This window comes from Protopterus annectens, chromosome 2.part2 (genome assembly GCF_019279795.1).
Source record: "Protopterus annectens isolate FY-2018-M chromosome 2.part2, PAN1.0, whole genome shotgun sequence".
Lineage (NCBI taxonomy): Eukaryota > Metazoa > Chordata > Ceratodontiformes > Protopteridae > Protopterus > Protopterus annectens.
This window is the reverse complement of record NC_056730.1, coordinates 522,353,104-522,375,700: the sequence shown is the minus strand read 5'-3', so window position 1 is coordinate 522,375,700 and position 22,597 is coordinate 522,353,104. Positions and strand designations below refer to the sequence as shown.

General features: G+C 42.1%; 1 protein-coding gene across 1 annotated transcript in view; it reads right to left on the bottom strand.

Annotated features, from left to right (window-relative positions):
• LOC122795693 (threonine--tRNA ligase 1, cytoplasmic-like) overlaps positions 1-22,597 on the bottom strand; it is an 846,051-nt gene that overhangs the window by 223,624 nt on the left and 599,830 nt on the right. Inside the window, exon 11 of the mRNA XM_044063990.1 lies at positions 1,118-1,280. Coding sequence (XP_043919925.1) covers positions 1,118-1,280 — 163 coding nt within the window. The remainder of the gene's footprint in view (positions 1-1,117; positions 1,281-22,597) is intronic.

Below are 22,597 nucleotides of genomic sequence, written 5' to 3'. Positions count from 1 at the left end.
CTTCCCTGATATTAGAGTATTATCTTGATTCTCCATGCACTACAATGCATTACCCTCTTGGTTGATGATGTACCACATGACTGTGGTGTTTGTCTTTGACAACTGACAATACTTCTGGTTTCCAGGTCTTGAATATTTGAAGTACTATATCAATCAGTCTATTTTTATAGTCAAAAAGCTAAAATTAAACAAAACAATGCAAAGAATACAGTAAACTGGCAATAGCAAACAAGTACAAGAAAAAAAAAATTCCCAGAATGAATGATCATCACTCTAAAATTTGCCTCAATGAGACTGATGCACAGCCTACAAACCAGTCTGATGCGTCAAAAAAAGAAAAATTAAAGAAAGCACAGGCTGTTCTCCCTTTTCTACCTAGTATCCTGCAGACATCCATGGCACAGGGAGAACAACTACCCCACTCTATGGATGTCCGAAGCTCTGGAAGTCTGGCCCAATAGGTAGACATCAGCTTGTAGCCAATTGCTCTGGGCATTCAGTGTTCCTGTGTGAGCTCCTTACGCAAAAGTCTGGGACAACTAAGATGAGCCATCATGCAGAGGTGATCCTTAAGACAAGCAACACTTGGTGACCATTGATTTAGGCAAAATGTTGCCCCCCCCAAAAAAAAAACAAAAAACAATCTGAATACCATAACTGACACAATATAGAATCACCAACTACCATACAGTGAACATCTACTTAGCTACTCATCACTTACCTGCTCCTACTGTCATTCAGTCCTCAGAATTGACTGGAACAGACTCATGTCTGGTCTGAAATCAAGTTGTCCATTATATGTTAGCCAGACCTTGAACAATTCAAATACAGACCATGTATATATTCATGAGCATTACTCATTACCTCCATGTCATGTATGCACAAACTGAACTTGTGTGCAAATACATACAAACCTACACCCACACTCCTAATTCCTGCAAAATTCTGTTTTAAGAACTGCAGGAACATCTTCTGATCAGGTCGCTCAGCAGAAGGCTCAGTGAACAATTCTGTGACACTGATATGGCTGAAAATCTTGAATTAACAAACTTGCCTCTGTTTCATACATATTACACATACATGATCAGTATGAATGCTCCCTTAATTTTTTCAGTACCTGCTCCATTGTACAAAAGATGTGAGCGTCATCTTGCTGGAAGCGTCGGACTCGAGTTAAGCCAGTTAAAGCTCCAGAAAGTTCATTACGGTGGAGGACCCCAAAGTCTGCAAAACGGACTGGTAACTCTCTCCAGGACCGTGGTCGATGGTCAAACATTAGGCTATAAGAGGACAAAAGAGAAAGATATTGTGATTTATATGGTTCATAGACTTCTTTGCCAAACATTTTTGATGTTTCAAGAGCTAAACATAAATTTAGGATAAATGCATAAAATAAGTGGTACAAGGCTGGTTCTGTTTCCATAACAATACAAACCCATATTAATGTCATTCGTCAGGCGGTGTAATGCTATTATGCATTATTTTGTCAGATTGAAGGTCCAGCAAAATCAGTGAAACAAACTATAACTGCTTAAATATTCTAAGTAATACATTTCAATATTTCTAATAAACTGCTGATGGCATAGCCAATATTAAAATGCATATAAAAGGTATTTACCAGATACCAACACAAACTGATGGGATTCTGATTTGTGTATTTTTTGTAAATATGATGTCATTTAGTTCAACGCAACAGTTAGCAATGCTGCCTCATAGCACATGGTTCTCCATTTCAGTTTCTAACTGTAATACCTGCCCATTCAGTCTGCATATCCTCCTTGTCTCTGGACTTCTTCCCACATTCCACAGAAGTTCTGATGGTTGAACTAGTCAGTGTCTGAACTCTTGATAGATGTGTGTGTTCTGTGGTACGCTGGTATCCTGTCTACAACTGATTCTGTGTCTTATGCCCACTGAATGCAGCGCAGGTTTAGGCTCCCACACAGTGACTAACATAATTAATTATTTTTTTAATTGATTTCACTGTTGAAAAGTGGAAAGACACAAAATTCCTGAATAATGCAGAGTCTACTGCACATCCTGAGATACTGTCTGTGGTTCATGCTTGCATTCTACTTTGTGCTGTTTTATATGAATGATGCACATGAATGTTTTAAGTACATTTAAAGGTCTAGTATTTCAAAATGTTTGTGTTACATTAAAAAATTCTGACCAAACTCATTGTACAAGTTTAACAATCATACATATGTGCTTCATATTTATTTACCTAGTTATCTAGCCATTTTTGACTGGGTTAGTGCCACTAGGCTAGCAGCCTCTTTTCTGGCGTACTGTTTATATAGCCAGGAGTAATTTGACCAGGGAACTTCCTCTACTCTTTTCAGTAGGTGCAGTGGGATATTTTACATACACCGGCAACTCGGCACGTAAAAATCTACTGCCAATCATTAGCGGACCGGAGTTCCGCTGTGGCGACCCCTAAATGGGAAAAAGCCGAAAGACACAACTACAACAACAACCTGAGCTACCTACAATTCAAGCACATAGGATCTCTGTTTATCATCTCATTTAAAGGACAGCACACTCAGGAGTGCACCTCCCCTTATGCAGCGCTGCAAGTGTCAACAATCCATCTACCTGGTATGGGAATAGAACCCACAGCCTTGTCCGCCAAAGGTGAGTGTGCTACCTGCTTCACAACAGACACTACATATGGCAATATGTTCCTTTGTCAAAAAGGCAAAATAATGAACTGTAACTGACTGAGCACAACTGCTCAATCAGCAGTTTAAAGAAAGCTAAACAAAGGGACTGTGCTACCCACACCCTCTGCTAATTATATATCCCCCACTGTAGTGTGATCATGGAGTTGGGAAAGGACAAATTCCCCGATTCCCGCTATAGTGCAATCTTTTATATTAAAAAAAAAACAGCTGGCTTGTGTGATCAGATGATTTTTAATAGTACAAGCCAGCTGTTTTTCCTTTTGTTAAACAGACTGTTTGACCAAGTGAACCCAACCATATATCCATATATATATATATATATATATTTATTTATTTGCTGTTGGTTAACCAGGATGGTCCATTGGGCCAAGTGAACCCATTTTCAATGGAGTCCTGGGGAGAAAAGCTCCAACAAGAATACAAGTTACAGAGATTTACATTACATAACATACAAGACATAGCAAGGTATAGTTTACAAACAGTAAAATTATCAACAAAGATAATAATAGAGTGAAGTTATACCTAATATATATATATATATATATATATATATATATATATATACATATATATATATATATTTTTTTTTTTTTTATAGAATAATTCAGGATGATAGATGATATTAAGAAATTAGATTACGAGCAGAATAAGAGTGGTGAATGTAATGTGAATACAGGAAGTGGAGAATGCTTATGTGGGGAGGGAGCAGGAGCATTCCCATGTGGATGCTAGGTAGGAGTGAAGAGATTTTTTAAAGGTTGGAAGGCTAGTGATGGTTCAAATGGAGGGTGGGAGGGAGTTCCATAGTCGAGCTATGGAAAAAGAGAGGAGGTTTTGTCCTGGTGGGTGAAGGGGTCTGTAGACTTCTAATAGGTTTTGATTAGTGGATCCGAGAAGTCTGAGTCTGGTGAATTTTCAAGGTAGAAGAAAGAGCGGGACAGAGGGATGGTTGGAAAATGAGTTTGTGTGCATATGTGAGCTGAGTGTAGGAGAGGTAGTTGGGAAGTTCGAGCCAATTTAGTTTATGGAGTGATGCGCAGTGATGAGTTGAAGCTTAGTTACTAGTGGCAAATTTGGATATTTTGTTGTAACAGGTAGCTAGTTTAGTTTTAATAGAAGATTGTAGATTAGTTAAAAGGGGGGCACCATAAAGGAGAGATGGGAAGAGAAATGTAGTAGAGAGAGTGAGTTTGGTTGCTGGTGAGAGGAATTGCTTGTGTCGATAGAGCAGGCCGAGTTTTTGGTGGTTTTTTTTAATGTTTATTAGTAGATAGGACTCAAATTTAAGTTTATCGTCAATTTGAACTCCTAGAAGTTTGGTTTCAGATACCAGTTCAAGTGGAGTATTATTTTGACTGGTGATGGAGAATAGTTGTCTATCTAATCTGTTTGTTTTAGAGGGGGTAATATCATTCATTTTGATTTAGCTGCATTAAGTGCAAGATGGTTATTTTTCATCCACTGTTCTGTGGTGGAGAATGCTTCTTGGGTGAGCTTTAGAAGGGTTGGAATGGAAGAGGCTGCACAGATGATTGTAGAATCATCTGCGTATTGTATGATGCTAACATGGGGGATAGAGTGATGGTAATCATTTATGAAGATGTTGAAGAGGAGTGGGCCTAATATGGAGCCTTGTGGGACACATGTGGGGGTGTTTAGGAAAGAGGAGATGGCTTTTTTCCATTTGACAGCTTGTTGCCTGTTTGAGAGATAGCTGGTGAACCAGCTGAGAGTTGAAGGTGATAGGTTTAAGCTTTGACAATTTAGTGAGTAGTAGGTTATGGGAGATGGTGTCGAATGCTTTGGAGAGATCAAGAAGGATGGTAGTTACTGTAAGACCAGAGTCTCTAGCTTTATTCACAGTTTCAAGGAATGAAAGGAGGGCTGTCACAGTACTATGATTAGGGCGGAATCCATGTTGAGTAGAAGTAAGTAGGTTGTTGTCTAATAAATAGGGAAGGAGTTGTAAATGGATACATTTTTATAGAATTTTTGATATAGGAGAAAGGATGGCGATGGGCCGGAAGTTGGTAATGCTATTATTATTCCCTCCTTTATGAAGGGGAATGATAAAAGCTTTTTTCCAGATTTGTGGAACAAGACCTTCTTGGATGGAGCGGTTTATTAGGATACTAATTGGGAGGGCGATGGCATCTGCAGATGTGCTGAGGAAGTGTGAGGGGATGTTATCGGGGGCATTAGTGCACGGTTTAAGCTTCTGTAGTAGTTTTTTTATAGTGGAAGTAGGGGATAGGTTTCAGTGAGAATGTAGGGGGTTGTGAGGTAGTATGGGGATAGAGTGGAGAAGAGGGGGGTGTAGGAGGAGGGTAGGTGGTAGTAGGGGGTGGGTGGTTGCTCGAGAAGGAAGAGGTAAGTTTGGAAATGCAGTCATGAAAAAGGAGTTAAATTCGGTGGCGAGTTCATTGTCTTCAACATTTGGGTTGGGGTTTGGGTTTTCAGTTGTGCCAGGTTTTAGGAGGGAGGTTATACCTTTCCAGACTTTTTGTAGGTCAGTTTTGTATTTACTTTGGAGAGAAGTGTAGTAGTTTTTACGGTCTGTTGAAATAAGCTTTTTTACTGTATTGCGAAGAGTTTTGTATTCGTTAAGGGTAGTGGGAGATTTGTGCTTCTGATAGCGTGTCCAGGCTTTATCTCTTAACCGCATGGTTGTCAATGTGATTTTAGTTAGCCAAGGGGTGGTTTTGTTTTTTATTCTTTTGGTTTTTAATGGAGCATGAATATCTAAAAGATTTTGGAAAGTAGTATTAAAGTGAGTGATTGCACTTTCGAGGGGTATAGTTTTTAGGGGGGTCCAGTTAAATGATTTTAAGGAGTTGGAGAAGGCTTCTGGGTTGAAGTTTTTTAGGTATCTGAAGGTAATGTAATTATGGGTCGCTTGTAATGGAGAAGGAAGGCGTGTAGCAAAGATGGGAAGGTGGTCGCTTAACGAGTCAGGGAGAGTTCCACTATCGGGGTAGTAGTGGGGGTGAGAGACTAAGATCCAGTCTATAATACTGCCAGTAGTGAAGTCTTTAGAGGGCCTAGTGGTGGAGTTGATGAGTTGGGAGAAGTTATATAGGTTGATGTTAATGGAGGGGGTATGGGATTGACTGGAGGACCAGTTGATGTTGGTATCTCCCATAATGATGGTTTCATTAGATATATTGGTTGAGAACCAGGAGAGGATGTCTTCAAGAGTAGAGATATTGTCTCCAGGGGGAATGTAGAGTGAGGCTATACATATATTTTTGCGCTTGTTTAATTGAAGTTGGGCTAGTATTAATTCTGCGTTGTTAAATTGAGGAATAGCTTTATTGTATGGAGTAATGCATAGAGAGGATGAGTAGAGTAGGGCTACTCCACCACCTTTTTTACTGGTTCTGTCTGCCCTGATAATAGAGTAGTTAGGTGGAACTATCTCTTCGTCCTTTATATGAGGTTTTAGCCAGGTTTCGGATATGCATAAGACATCTGGTTTGTTATGGTGTAGCCAGGCTTGGAGGTTATGAATTTTGTTAGCTAGACTTTGTGTGTTAAGGGATGCTAATTGAATGGATTTAGAGGTAGAGGAGGAGGTGTTTGGGCCTGGGTTAGGGTGAACATCTCCAGATAGTAGAAGAGATGTTAGAATCTGGTTTATGTGGTAGGGGCTTTTGGTTATTTTTTTGATAGATATTGTTAGTTGTTGGGCCATTGTCTGGGAGGGTGTGGTTTGAAGTTTTGTACACTGAGATGAGTTTGTAGGGAAAGCATAGGTTGTTTTTGATGGGATAAAGTGAAGGAGATATAGGTATGGCTGAGTAGGAGTGAGGTATGTTGAGAGAGAAGGTTGTATGGAAGTGTGGGGTGTGAAATAAGGTGTTAGGCTGGGTGAGGTAGTAGATGAAGGTTAGGTTCATAGAGAGAATTAGTTGAGTTGAGAAGAGTGTATATTTTGGAGACATGTTTTGGTATGTAGAGAGCTCTAATAGTTAGTAAAAAGTGAGATGAGTGATGTGAGGTGTATTGAATGTGGACGAAGTTTGAATTGAAGTGGAGAGAAGATATGAGGGGGAGGGTAAGAGGAAAGGGTGGGGTAAATTAGTTGGAGAGGAAGTGGGTGTGGCTATGAGGGTATAAGTTTAGATGCAGTGGGGTTGGGTGGGAATTGGGGGTAGGGTAGGGGAGCAGAGTGAGCCCGCAGGGCGAACGGAGTGGGGTACAGCAGGTAAAGAAATATTCTATGGAGACAATCAGAGAACAGCAGATTTCCGAGGCATGCTATAGTACCAGGTAAGTAGAGTGAGGGAATGCTGTTGTAAGGCAAGGAAAGTGGAGTGGTAAAGGATAAGAAAAGTAGCTCTATGGTCAGGAGAGGAAGGTAAAGGGATTGTAACACAACAGGAGGATTAGCCACTAGTCAAGGGATGAAATGGGGTGAAATCTGAGAAAGATGTAAGGGAAGGGGTGTAAGAGTTGGAGCCCAAGGCTGAAATAGGGCGCCCCCTAGTGGACAGAGAGTAGAATACAGAAAGATATCCGAATTAACATTGACTGGTAAAGGAGGTTGAGATAATGCAGTTCAAGGGGAGAGTTAGAAGTAGATTCAGGGAAAGTATGGCTGCTGGCTTCTTGACCCAGTAACTTAATTGCGTTCTACACTTGGTAAAGTACAAGACAAAAAGTAAGCTTAATGGTCAGGCCTAAGGTGGAACATACTTTCTAAATCCCTTTGGTTACTGGAAGAAATGTTCTGGGGTAGCAGGCTTCTTTGACCCGACGTTGGGAAGGCAAAGAAGAATGTCAGGGGTCCTTAAAGACCACACAGGTCCCTTAGAGCAGGAAAAATAGGTGGTATATATACCTACACTGAATGTAGACAACTAACCGACAGTAGAAACATTGACTAAGTCATAAATGATGCCTGCATTTTGAAACACACATGTATCTAAAACTAGATCAAACACTTTCTGTTTTTTTTCTTTTAAGATAGCAAAAAGAATCACTAAAACACCAAATTTGTCTGATTAGTGATAGTGTCACTAAAAGGTTTTTTCTAAGGTAAGATGCAAAGCTACAGTTGGGGTAGGGGCAGAGTTAGGTTTAGCAGGTATTATTTAGGTGGTGCAGGATCTCCTGCACCACCTTACTTATACCTGTTAACCCTTAACTCTACACTGTACCTTAGAAAAAACATTTCCACACACTATCACTAAACAAGACACGCTCAGACACAGATCATGCACACCAACACAACACACCACTAATCTATCCCCTTACCTAACTCTTACCCTAACCAGCATACACTTGTACAACAGTAAAGAGATTCCTTTAACTTTGCCTAACCTGCATATTATTGCACTCCTAATGTCTAATACCAAACCCCACTTATCTCTATACACAACACTACTTCATTTGGCAAACTCACACTTTGACATTCGCAAAAGTTCAACCAGCTTGAGTTGGCCTTCACAAGCTTTTGTCTATGTTGCAGTACAAGTTCACAACCCTTCCTCATTTCTGTTTTGGTTTGTTCTGCCTTTTTACTTTAGTTTTAGAATATAGAATATTTAGTGTAGCATGGTTAACAAAGAATACATTATTTCAAAGTTGTATTCTGTTCTACTGAGAGAATGCCTCCCTCCCAGTTACCTAATGGCACTTACTACCACACAATCCTTGAATCTTGGAGATCCAAAATAAGAAAAGCCACAAGATATTTAACAGATAGCAGAAATCAAATGCAGTGGAAACATTTGTAACTAGAAGTCGTTAACATCTGTAATAAAAACTGAACAACTTTTCTGTGTAGAGGGGCAGTTTGATAATCAGGGAAACATACTTGAATGTGTTAAATATATTTATTATTATGAAAACAAATAATTTATAAAGTAATAAAAAATGTGAACTTCTCAAGGATGATGGCTCACCCTGGCTCAATTTTTAGACCAGCTGCCAATGTAGCCATGGCCGTCTGGTGGGGAAATAAATGATTCAGAAGAGTGAAAATGGCTCTTGATTGGTTAGGCAGGTGAAAGAAGAAAAAATTGTTTTAGTTCTAAATTTTTACTCAGTCAGAATAAATGTTCTGCTTTCCTCAGAAGAAAGAAACACTAACAGCAAGGATATAAAATGACTAGGTGTATACTTAATTGCCAGCATATATATTCCTACAAAGCAATGTGAGCTACAGCCATATTCACAACATGTCTCCAAACACACTTTTATTGGCAAATGAAAAGTATTTCATGGATATTCAATATCGATGAAAACAGTGCAGGAATGTCTTCAGTCATGGAAGACCTCTGAGAGCTCTGCTGATAGAAGGCTGTAAGGCCTGACCATGGATGAGACATAATTTACGATCCTGGCAAGGGAAGACTGGTGCTCTCCTGAAGAAGACAGACACAATGCTGGAGATAGCTGATAAAACACAACAAGCCAGAATGTGTAATGGTTTCAAGGTATTTCTAAGAATGTGGATGATATAAAGTCCGCTACTATTAATCATGAGAAGCTCCTAAACTAAAAGTGTCAAACATATGATTCACATAACCTATTTATCTATCCTGCAAAGTGAAATAAGTAAAACAGAAAAATGTAAAAGTACATCTATTTCTGTAGTTAAGACTATTTCTGCAGCACCACCTCAGATTATGTTAAATCTGATACCCCCTTCCATGCTTACTTGATATTTCTGATTGTATCTGTGCCATTATCAACTTTCTGTTCAGGTCATAGTGAGCAGAACGTAAAGGTTACTAACTGAATTAATTACAATCAGAAAATGACAGATTCTCACAACATATGAAATGTCAGTTGTGAAAATTGTTCATTGTTTATTGCGTCTGTATTTTTATTATTTCTTTTTCAGGTTGATTTGTTAAGTATAAAAAGATGACAGAAGCAAATGCCTGTGATCAAATTTTGCATGCACGGAGGATGTACATTTTTTGTGCATCAGTAATGAGGTTTCAGTGCCACTAAATTCTTATTTTTTTTATGTATACAGCAGTGATGCAACACTTCTATTTCTAAACTATAATCTCCTTTTGCAGAATTTTCATTCTTTTATATAGATAGACAGACAGATACAAATAATGAAGCCACCAAAAGAAGTCACAGCTGAACATTTTATTGATCAGCGCTTTTGTTCATACAAATGCACAGAATGCCATCAGATTAAAAAAAACCCTTCCAAACAACATTTGAATAATTAATCAAATCGCACCATCTAGCAAATAATAGCACAACTACAACACAACAAATTAATTTAAAGATACATCCAGAAATAATTTAAAAGCATATTTAAAACTCTTATAAAATTCTTACAGTTATTACTTTCATTGTTTAAAAACTAATTACTTCTACAAATCCTACACTTTTGTATTTTTGAGAACTAATACACTATTAATTTATGTCTTCTCATTTAAACTGGATTTGTTTGTTGCATCCAAAAATAACTGCCAATATAATTCTCAGGCTTCTAGATGAGCTTCCCATTTACCTTCCCTTTCAAAAAAAACAACCCTAATGTAAACATTTTAAAAGCCACACAATTTATAGAATGCTTGTAAAGGGCATTAGTCAACATTAAATCTATCCCTTAATCAAATATCCTCTAGAAATAGCATAAACATGCTGGTAAATTCTTTTTCTCAGGGCCTTCTTAGTTTTGCCCTCATAAAAATCTGGACAAGTTAAACAATGGGCCAAATACACCAGACCTTTTGTGCTACAATTAAATTCACCATCAGCAGCCAAACTTCTGGGAACTTGAACCAACATAAAGTTAACTTCTTCGCATATAAACCTGCACTGTGGGCAGCAACCACATTTATTCTTTCCTTTATTACCTATAGAGGGAGTTGGGGCCTCTAAAAATGCTTCCTTAAATTATTTTTATAAACTAACAATGGTTTCTCACACAACATTTTTTAGTTTTTAGCAATATAATGTATAGGGTTAGGGTCAAGAATAGCACACATAATTAGGGAGGGCAGGGAGACTTTGCCCTCCTGCATCAACTTACTCACGTGTGCTAACCTTATCACTACCCTTACCCCTGCCCCTAACTCTACACATTACTTTACTAAAAACCCTTTCCCTTAACATTACCACTAATCAAAACAGAAGGACACAGAATGCCCACACCACCAATGAGGCACAAAGTACAGTTGTGTACACTTACCATAAATGTAGATGTTCGAGTGTATTCACTGTTGCAGTCATTACATTTGGATTATCTGCTTGCAGGTAGCCCTCAGTCGGCCTGATTAACAAAGTTTTGGGTCCTGCATCGGTTGCTGTCCCTTCTTCCACGACGTCAGGTCATCAGGGGTATAAAACATGCAGCCAACACCATTGCATCAGATTTTCTTGCCCCACATGTCAGGGGCCCCCCTAATGGGAAGCAATTAAATACAAAAGTACAATGATATGCCTCCAACAAAAAAGCAAATACACCAAAAAGGCTTAAGCACAGTAAAGGAAAGTAGAGGTACAGCCAAAAGAAGTCAGGGGGCTGGAGGGAGGGTAACCATGACTGCAATAGTGAATACATTCGAACATCTACATTTATGGTAAGTGTACACAACTGTACTATGTTCTTCATGTTTCACTGTTGCAGTCATTACATTTGGGTAGATTCCCAAAGCTATGGTTGGGAGAAGGAATTTAGGTAGCATTAGGGCCAGCTATAAGGCCCTGCAAGACTGCAGTGGCAAAGCCAGCTCTGGATTTAGAGAAAATTGGCAAATGATAATGCTTGGTGAAAGTATGTACAGAACTCCAGGTAGCAGCTTCTAGGATGTCCCTGGTAGGGACGCCTCTGAGAAAGGCTGTATAGGTAGATGCAACCCTGGTGGAGTGAGGTCTGATCCCCTAGGGGATAGGTTTTCCATGGTGCTTATAGCAGAAATAAATGCAATGGCTTATCCATTTAGAAATGGTTTGCTTTGAAATAGCCTTCCCCTCTGCCCCTGCAGCAAATGCCACCAGCAGTTGTTCAGATTTCCTTTGAGGTTTAGTCCTGTCCAAGTAGAATCAAAGTTGTCTGTTTACATCTAAGGAATGCAGTATCCATTCCCCTTTATTCTGTGGATTGGGAAAGAAGGTTGGCAAATGAATGGACTGATTAAGAGCCACACTGGATACCACCTTGGGCATGAATGATGGATTGGTTTTAAGGGACACCCTGTCCGCATGAAAGATGATGAAAGGCTCCAACTGCCATAAGGGCCTGTAATTCAGATACCCTTCTAGCTGACGTGATTGGTAAAAGGAAAGCTGTTTTCCAAGAAAGAAAATTTAAGTCTGCAGTAGCAGCTGGCTCAAAAGGAGGTAGAGTGAGTTTCTCCAAGACAAAGTTAAGGTCCCAGGCTGGGGTTGGAGCTCTCCTAGGTGGTCTCAAATTTTTGGCCCCTCTGAGGAACTGCTTGAGCAGTGGCTGAGAGAAGAGGGGAGGTTCTGTGCTATAATGATCTGAAATGGCTGAGGCATGGATTTTAATGGAGGAAAAAGACAGGCCCTTGTGAAGCATCTCAGTTAAGTATTGTAAAATCTGTGGTAAATTGGGCACTGTTGTGCTCATCCTTTGAGACTGATTGCAGGCACATAATCTTTTCCATTTTTCAGCATAAGATTTTCTAGCACTAGGCCTCCTTGCCTCTAAAATGATATCCATCACAGGTTTACTGAGGGATGGTAAAGGAGAGATTATGTAATTAGCTAGGCTGCAAGGTTCCGTTTTAGAAGCTGAGGGTGCAGAATCTGGTTCTCCTGCTGAGACAAAGTACAGTTTTGTACCTACCATAAATCTAGATGTTCGAGTGCTCATACAGCTGCAGTCATTACAGATGGGTTATCCTGCCGTCAGGCGGGTCCTCGGTCGGCCGAATTCCAAAGTCTAGGTCCGGTGTCGGTGGTCATCGCTTCTTCCCTGACGTCAGTGCGGCAGGGGTACAAAAGAGGCAGCCGACACCATTTTCTTCAGTTTTTCTTGCCCCAGATGTCAGGTGCCCCCAGAAGGAAGGCAAAACATAAAGTTATGCAAACATGTGAAATAGAGTAATCAAAAAACAGTAGTTGCAAGCAAATACACCATAAAAGAATACCCCAAATAGGTTGTATGATAAGGTGTTTGTCATAAGGCCTGTCCTAAGAGGGGACGGAGGGGGGGTAACCTGGACTGCAGCTGTATGAGCACTCGAACATCTACATTTATGGTAGGTACAAAACTGTACTATGTTCATCATGCATACAGCTGCAGTCATTACACATGGGAAGAATCCCAAAGCTAAGTAAGGGTGGTAGGCACTAAGTGGAACTAGGAGGAGCGAGGATGCCCTGCAAGACTGCTGTGGCAAAACCTGCTCTAGATTTAGAGAATAGTGGAAGGTGATAGTGCTTGGAGAAAGTGTGCACTGAACTCCAAGTGGCTGCTTCCAAAATGTCCTTGGTAGGTACCCCCCTGAGGAAAGCTGCAGAGGTAGCTGTGGCCCTGGTGGAGTGGGATCTGATGCATGCAGGCACAGTTTTTCCATGAAATGAGTAACAAAAGCGTATGCAGTGGGCTATCCATTTTGAAATTGTCTGTTTGGAAATAGCCTTTCCTTGAGCACCTGTAGCATAGGACACAAAGAGTTGCTTGGATTTCCTGAATGGCTTTGTCCTGTCCAAATAATAACAAAGTTGTCTGTGAATGTCCAAGGAATGTAGTAGTCTTTCCCCTTTGTTTTGTGGATTTGGATAAAAGGTAGGTAAGTGGATAGTCTGATTCAAGGCTACACTGGATACTACCTTTGGCATAAAGGTAGGGTTGGTTCATAAGGAAACTCTGTCCTGATGGAAACAGATGAATGGTTGCACAGCCATGAGGGCCTGTAGCTCCGAAACCCTGCATGCTGAGGTGATAGCCAGTAGAAAGGTCATTTTCCATGACAAGTATTGAAGTTCTGTTGAAAAAGCTGGCTCAAAGGGAGGAAGGGTCAGCTTTTCCAATACAAAGTTGAGGTCCCAAGCAGGGACTGGTGGTTTCCTTGGGGGTTTTATATTTTTTGCCCCTCTGAGGAACTGCCTTAAGAGAGGATGTGAGAATAAAGGAGGATCTGTGTTGTATTGTGCAGAAATGACTGAAGCGTGGATCATGATGGAGGAGAAGGAAAGTCCACGGTTTAACATCTCAGCTAGGTACTGTAAAATTTGAGGTATATTTATTACCCAAGGATTCTGGCCCTTTTCTTGATTCCAGGCACAAAATCGTTTCCATTTGGCGGAGTAGGCTTTTCTAGTAGAAGGTCTTCTGGCCTCCAAGATGACATCCTGCACCTCCTTAGAGAGGAGAGTCTGTTGTAAAATCAAGGAATTCTCCATGCAGCTAGATTTAGGGTGTTTAGCTGGCTGTGAAGGGTTTTGTAGTTGTGCTGGGACAACAGAAGAGGGACTAGAGGTAGGATCCATGGTGGGGAATGTGTCAGGCTCTTCAGGAGCGGATACCAGTGTTGTCTTGGCCAGTCTGGAGCAATGAGAATCATTTGTGGCCTCTCTGCTCTGGCTTTTAACAGAACTTTGGGCAGCAGAGGAAGAGGCGGGAAGGCATAAACTGTCAATGTTGTCCAATTGAAAGAGAGTGCATCCACTTTCCAGGCCTGTGGATGATAGGTCCTTGAACAAAATTTTTTCAACTGGTAATTTCTGTGGGTAGCAAAGAGATCTATGTCTGGCTGTCCCCATGCCTGAGTTATCTTTGCGAAAACTTGAGGATGCAACTTCCATTCGTGTGGATCTGTCACATTTCTGCTTAGGTTGTCTGCCAGTGTGTTTTCCTTCCCTGGCAGGAATTGTGCCTGAAGTTGGATTTGCAATTCCAGAGCTGTGTTCCATAGGGTCATGGCTTGCCTGCACAGGGGGTATGAATGAGTTCCTCCCTGTTTGTTTATGTACCACATCACTGTGGTGTTGTCTGTCCTTATCAATAGCTGGCCTGGATGCAGTAGGTCTTTGAAGGTCATAACAGCATTTTGCATGGCTAGCATTTCCTTTTGGTTGATGTGTAGGTGCTTCTCTTTTTGGGACCATTTTCCCTGAATGCAATGATCTGTCATGTGTGCTCCCCAGGCGTAGTCCGAGGCATCTGTTGTGATGATTTGAGTTGCTTGAGGTACACAGAAAGGGAGACCTGTGTTTCTTTGGCATGCTTGAGCCCACCACAAAAATTCCTTTTGAAGGCATGGAATGAGTGGTATAATTGTTTCCAAGCTGTGGCTGTGTTGAGACCATAAGTTTTTTAGGTACCATTGAAGTTTCCTCAAATGCAGCTTTGCACATGGGATTAGTAGGATGCAAGATGCCATGAATCCCAGAGCCTGCAGGACTTTCCTTGCAGTTAGCCTGGTGAAAGTTGCCATTTTGCTGAAGTATTGAGACAGTTGCCCTTGTGTGTCTGGCGTGAGGTAGGCCATCTGGGTGGTTGTATTCAAGCTGGCACCCAGGAAAATTATTTGTTGAGAGGGTATTAGTTTTGATTTCTTTTTGTTGACTGTGAATCCCAGGAAGTTCAACAGTTTTATTACAAACGCCAGGTGCTGCAATAGTATGTCCTTGCTGTCCGCTTGGATCAGGCAGTCATCCAGATATGGGTAGATTTGTATTCCTTGTAGTCTGCAGAAGGCGATTACTGATGCCAGGCATTTCGTAAATTCTCTGGGTGCAGTAGATAAGCCAAAGGGCAATGCAGAGAATTGGTAATGGGTTGAACCTGCAAGAAATCTGAGGTATCTTTTGCAATCTTGTCTGATAGGGACATGCAGGTATGCCTCCTTGAGGTCCAGTGTTACCAGCCAAGACTCCTTGCCCAGCATGGGAAGAAGTTGTTGTAATGTGAGCATCTTGAATTTTGGCACCTGTAGATATGTGTTTAGGATGGACAGGTCTAAGATAGGTCTCCAATCTTTGTCTTTCCTTGGTACCAGGAATAGTCTGGAATAAAACCCTTGACCTTGTTCTTTTGCAGGTACCTCTTGAATCGCTTTCATGTCCATGAGAGTGGAAATTTGTTTTTGTGCCTCTGCCCTTTGATTTTGTGGCAGGTTTGGCATGCCTCTCATTTTTGGAAGGGTGTGAAAGTGGAACCTGTAGCCACTGTCTATAATGTCCAGAATCCATTTGTCTTTTGTAACAATATGCCAATGTTTTGAAAATAATGCCAGTTTTCCGCCCAAAGATGCTGCCATTAAAGTTTTGCTTGGCAGGTGTAGGGGGAAGTCATTGTGTCTGTTTTCTAAATGACTGTGGTCTATCTTCTCCACCTCTTAGGTTTGGTGCTTGCCACTGTCTGGCTCTGAAAGATCCTTGAGGTTGCCCTCTACCCCTAGGGTGTCTGTATCTGCCCCTTTGAGGTCTGTCCGTGGCTGGAAAGGACCAATTTTTTAAAGGCCAGTTTCTGCTGAAACGTGGAGGTTGTACCTGCAGGAAATCCTTCACTGTTTGCATTGATTTTGCTTTTTCCTCCATTTTCTTTAGTACCTCCTCAGCTTTAACACCAAACAATACATCTTTTTGAAGACGTGCATCTAATAATTTAGCTTTGACATGATCTAGTAAGGTTTGCTCTTTGAACCAAGCATGCCTACGTATAACAGACCCCGTAACAGCAGCTCTACATGAGGTCTCTAAAGCATCAAAACTACACTGCAAGGTATGTTTACCCACTTGCTCTGCACTATGCAACAAATCCTGCAACTCTTTTAAATCTGGTTGCTCAGGTTGTGCCATTTTGCTTTTCAACTGAGATAACAAAAACTGTTGATACTTTAACATATGGAATTGACAGTTTAATGCCCTCATGGTTAAAGTGGCCGAGGTATAGACCTTTTTTCCCCACCTTTCTAAAGCTCTGGAATCTCTCTCTGAATGTAATGGGTTTTTAGCAGTAGAGGCCTTAATTCCCTTGGGACCCTGTGAAATAGTTTCTGGGTCAGCAGTATGGCTTTTATATAGGAACTGGTGAGAATCAGGAACCCGGTAATACCTGTCTGGTTTAACAGGAGCTGGAAGTAAAGAATCTGGATTAAGGCTGGCTTCTGTGTACACATCATCCAATATATCTAAAACAGGAGGGATAGCCAGGGGCCTATGCTGGGGGAGCAAAATAAATTCCCTGAGCCTTTTCTTGGAATCTGAGTAGTCTTGACCTTCCCAGTGAAAGTGTTCCCTCAATGTATGCAGGGTTTCCCCAAAAGAGTAGTCCTCTGGGGGGGGAGACCGAGGGAATAGACTCCTCAGCATCAGAGTCTTCGAAAGGTGAATAGGTGTAATCCTGGTCCTCAGAGGGTTCTGAGGTAATAGAAGCTTGATCTGAGGAAGGGTAGTCTTCCTCTAATCTGGGTCTTTTGTCAGAGGGGGGCTGAGAACCCCTGATAAGAGTAATCAGATCCTCAGTCATTTTAAGCATCTGCTTTTTAGGCATGTGGCCTTGAGAGGAGGTCTGGGGACCCTGTTTTTTTGGTTTTCATGGCTGCTTTAGATTTAGTGAAAGCTTTAATAGAGAAGGAGGAAGGGCCTGAAGACACCTTGAGAAATGGCAGGCCTGTCTAAATTCTGAGTTTCCCCACCAAGAGTGGCGTCGGTATCTGCAGTAGGAAAGTACAGTTTTGTACCTACCATAAATGTAGATGTTCGAGTGCTAATACAGCTGCAGTAATCACAGATGGGTTTTCAGCCGTCAGGCGGTCCCTCGGTCGGCCGAATTCCAAAGTCTTGGTCCGGCGTCGGTTGTCGTCGCTTACTCTTCTGACGTCAGGAAGGCCAGAGTATATAAGACACAGCCGACGCCATGTTCTTCAGTCTTTCTTGCCGCAGATGTCAGGTGCCCCCAAAAGGAAGGCAATACATAAATAAGGCTTATCTACATATGCAAGCAATGCAATGTAATACAAAATCAGTGTAAGCAAGCAAATAAAACATAGCAGGATAACCCAGTCAGGTGGAATGAAGAGGTTGTTAGGCCCCATGCCTTTACCAAGTGGGGAAGGAGGGAGGGAAACCTGTACTGCAGCTGTATTAGCACTCAAACATCTACATTTATGTTAGGTACAAAACTGTACTATGTTCATCGTGCATACAGCTGCAGTAATCACAGATGGGTAGAGTCCCAAAGCTATGCATAGGGTGGTAGGTACTATGAGGAACTGGGCTGAGCCAGAATGCCCTGCAAAACAGCAGTGGCAAAGCCTGCTCTTGTTCTGGAATATAAGGGCAGGTGGTAGTGTTTTGTGAAGGTATGTACAGAACTCCAAGTGGCTGCCTCCAAAATATCTTTAGTAGGAACACCTCTGAGGAAGGCTGTAGAGGTGGCTGTGGCCCTGGTGGAGTGAGATCTGATACCAGTAGGGTCAGATTTCCCATGATAGGAATAACAAAACCGTATGCAGTGGCCAATCCACTTGGAAATGGTCTGTTTTGTAACTGGTCTCCCTTGAGCCCCTACGGCATAGGACACAAAAAGTTGTTCTGATTTCCTGAAGGACTTTGTTCTGTCCAAATAGTAACGTAGCTGCCTATGGATGTCTAAAGAGTGAAGCAGCCTTTCCCCTTTGTTTTGAGGGTTAGGATAAAAGGTAGGTAGGTGTATGGCTTGATTTAAGGCTACCCTGGATACCACTTTTGGCATAAAAGATGGGTTGGTACGAAGGGAAACCCTGTCCTGATGGAAGATGAGAAAGGGCTGCACCACCATGAGGGCCTGTAGTTCAGAAACCCTATGAGCTGAAGTGATGGCCAGAAGGAAAGCTGTTTTCCAGGACAAATATTGCAAATCTGTTGAGGCAGCAGGTTCAAAAGGAGGCAATGTTAATTTTTCTAGTACGTAATTAAGGTCCCAGGCTGGTATTGGTTGCTTCCTTGGAGGTCTTATATTCTTAGCCCCTCTGAGGAACTGTCGTAAGAGTGGGTGAGAGAATAAAGGAGGATCCGTGTTGAATTCTGCAGAAATGGCTGAGGCATGTATTTTTATAGAAGAAAATGAAAGTCCACTGTTCAGTAGTTCAGCTAGGTACTGTAAAACCTGAGGCAAGTTCAGTTTTCTAGGGTCCTGGCCCCTTTTCTCATTCCAACAGCAAAACCGCTTCCATTTTGCGGAGTAAGCTTTTCTAGTAGATGGTCTTCTGGCCTCCAAAATGACATCCTGCACCTCCTTGGAGAGTTGGGTTTGTTGTGGTGTCAAGGAATTTTCCATGCAGCGAGGTTGTGTTTTCAGCTGACTGTGCAGAGTTTTGTAGCTGTTCTGAGTCAGTAGAAGAGGCATTAGAGGCAGGGACCAGGGAGAAGTATGTGTTAGGCTCCTCAGAAGTGGATACCAGTGTTGCCTTGGCCAATCTGGAGCAATCAGTATCATCCTCGGTTTGTCTGTTCTTGCTTTCAAAAGCAGCTTGGGCAGAAGAGGCAGAGGTGGGAATGCATAAACTGTCCATGCTGTCCAACTGAATGAAAGGGCATCCACTTTCCAGGCCTTTGGATAAAATGTCCTTGAACAAAACTTTTTCAGTTGATGGTTCCTGTGGGAGGCAAAAAGATCTATGTCTGGCCTCCCCCACGCTTGGATTATCTCTGTAAACACCTGAGGATGTAACTTCCATTCGTGTGGATCTGTCATATTTCTGCTTAGAGTGTCTGCCAGTGTGTTTTCCAGTCCTGGCAAGTACTGTGCTTGAAGTTCGATTTGTCTTTCCAGAGCCAAGTTCCAAAGAGTCATGGCTAGTCTGCACAAGGGGTATGAATGTGTTCCTCCTTGTTTGTTTATGTACCATATTACTGTGGTGTTGTCTATTCTTATCAGTAATTGTCCTGGATGCAGGAAGTCCTTGAAAGCTGTAATTGCATTTATTACTGCTAGCATTTCCTTTTGATTGATGTGAAGGTGCTTTTCCTTTTGGGACCATCTGCCCTGAATGCACCTGTCCTTCATGTGCGCCCCCCAGGCGTAATCTGAGGCGTCTGTGGTTATGACTTGTTTTGCTTGAGGCTTGCAGAATGGAAGGCCTGTGTTTACTTGACATGCTTGGGCCCACCATAGAAATTCCTTTTGCAAACATGGAATTATTGGTATGATTGCTTCCAAACTGTGACTGTGTTGAGACCATAGATTTTTTAGGTACCATTGAAGTTTCCTCATATGCAGCTTTGCACATGGGATTAGAAGAATGCAAGATGCCATGAATCCCAGAGCCTGCAGGATTTTCCTTGCAGTAAGCCTGGTACTTTTTGCTAGTGTTTCGAAGTACTGAGATAGTTGCCCTTGTTTTTCTGGCGTAAGATATGCCATCTGAGTGTTTGTGTCCAAGTTGGCACCCAGGAAGGTTATTTTCTGAGATGGTGTTTGCCTTGATTTCTCCTTGTTGATGGTATATCCCAGAGAAAGCAGTAACCGCGTCACATATGCCAGATGTTCCAGTAGTATGTGTTTGCTGTCCGCTTGGATCAGGCAGTCGTCCAGATAAGGGTAAATTTGTATCCCTTGAAGTCTGCAGTAGGCAATCACTGATGCCAGGCACTTTGTGAATACTCTGGGCGCAGTAGATAAGCCAAAGGGCAATGCAGAGAATTGATAGTGGATTGAACCTGCAAGAAATCTGAGGTATCTTCTGCAGCTTTGTCTGATTGGGACATGCAGGTATGCCTCCTTGAGGTCCAATGTTACCAGCCAAAACTCCTTGCCCAGCATGGGAAGAAGTTGCTGTAATGTGAGCATCTTGAATTTTGGCACGAGTAGGAATGTGTTTAGGATGGATAAGTCCAGAATGGGTCTCCAGTCGGTTCCTTTTCTTGGTACCAGAAATAGTCTTGAATAAAAACCTTGACCTTGTTGGTGCGTAGGTACCTTTTGTATAGCTCTCATGTTCAGGAGCTTTGAAATTTGCAGTTGTGCCTCTGCCCTTTGATTTTGTGGCAGGTTTGGCATGCCTCTCATTTTTGGAAGAGTGTGGAATTGAAATTTGTAGCCTCTGTTTATAATGTCCAGTATCCATTTGTCTGTTGTGACAATATGCCAATTGCTTGCAAATAATGCTAGTTTCCCTCCCAAAGGTGCTGCCAGCTGAGACTTGCTTGGCATGGAAATGAGGGAGTCATTGGGTTTGCTTCCTGTATTGTTGTGCACTGTCTTCACCACCTCTTGGTGCTGGAGATTGCCATTGTCTGCCTCTATATGATCCTTGTGATTGTCCTCTGCCCCTTGTGCGTCTGTATCTACCTCTTTGGGGCTTGTCAGTAGCTGGAAAGGACCAGTTTTTTGAAGGCCAATTTCTGCTAAAACGTGGTGGTTGGACCTGTAAGAAAGCCTTGACAGTTTGCATAGATTTGGATTTTTCTTCCATTTTCCGTAGTATCTCCTCAGCATTAGTACCAAATAGTACATCCTTTTGTAAAGGAGCATCAAGAAGTTTAGCTTTCACATGATCAGGCAAATTTTGTTCCCTAAGCCAGGCATGTCTGCGAATGACTGATCCTGTAGCAGCCGCTCTACTGGAAGCCTCTAGGGCATCATAACCACATTGTAAGGTGTGTTTACCCACTTGCTCCGCACTATGCATCATATCCTGTAACTCTTTTAAATCCGGTTGTTCAGGTTGAGACATTTTGTTCCTTAATTGTGATAACAGGTACTGTTGATATTTAATCATATGAAACTGACAGTTTAAGGCCCTCATGGCTAGGGTGGCCGAGGTATATACCTTTTTACCCCACCTTTCTAGAGATCTGGATTCCCTTTCTGCAGGGAGAGGATTCTTGGCAGTGGAGGCCTTTAATCCCTTGGGGCCTTGTGAAATGGTTTCAGGGTCAGCATTATGGCCTTTGTAGAGAAATTGGTGAGAGCTGGGTACTCTGTAATACCTATCAGGTTTTACTGGTGCAGGAGGCAGAGAATCAGGGTTTAGGCAAGCCTCCGAATAGACATCATCCAGTACATCCAAAACAGGCGGTATAGCCAGAGGTCTGTGCTGAGGTAACCAAAGAAATTCCCTAAGTCTTTTCTTGGAATCTGAAAAGTCTTGGCCTTCCCAATGGAAGTGTTCCCTCAAAGTGTGCAGGGTTTCCCCAAAAGAAAAATCCTCAGGAGGGGATACAGAAGGAATGGACTGTTCTGCATCCGAATCCTCAAAAGGGGAGTAAGAGTGTTCCTCTGCATCCGAATGTTCTGATAAAATGGATCCCTGATCAGAAGAGGGAGATTCTTCCTCCACTCTGGGTCTCTTGTCAGGAGGGGGCTGAGAACCTCTGATGAGAGTAATTAAATCCTCAGCCATTTTAAGCATCTGTTTCTTAGGCATGGGTCCAGGAGATGGGCCCTGTGCAACAGGCCTCGTGGGATGCCTGGCTGCTTTGGATTTAGTAAAAGCCTTTATAGAAAAAGAAGATGAGGGCCTAAATACACCATGGGTGGAGGTGGACCTGTCCACATTAGTAGGCTCGACATTAGCAGGGGCTTCGGTTGTAGTCTGGGAAAGGGCCGAGGACCCAGCGGTCTCGGTTACAGAGGACACCGCCAAAGGAGTGTCGTCGGTAGTCAGGGACTGCAAAGGCGTCTCGCTGAGAACCGGACCACGTGTAGCCTGTTTTGGCGTGGTGTCGGCGGGGACCGCGGGTCTCACGTGTCGGTCCTTTTCCTTGCGTTTTTTGGACAAAACGGTAGTCGGAGTGTCCGACGACATTTTATAATCAAAAGCTTTGCCAAAGTAGTGTTGGGTGAACTCCGCCCGACGCTTGATAGTGCGTTTATTGAAGGTAGCACAAAAGCGACAGCCCGAGACGTCGTGGTCTGGGCCCAAACAAGGTATGCAAAGGGAATGGAAATCCTTATGCGGTATTTGCTTCCCACAAGAAATACAATTATTAACTTTTTCTGACATCGGTCTGAGGCAAGAAAAGTTTCCAAC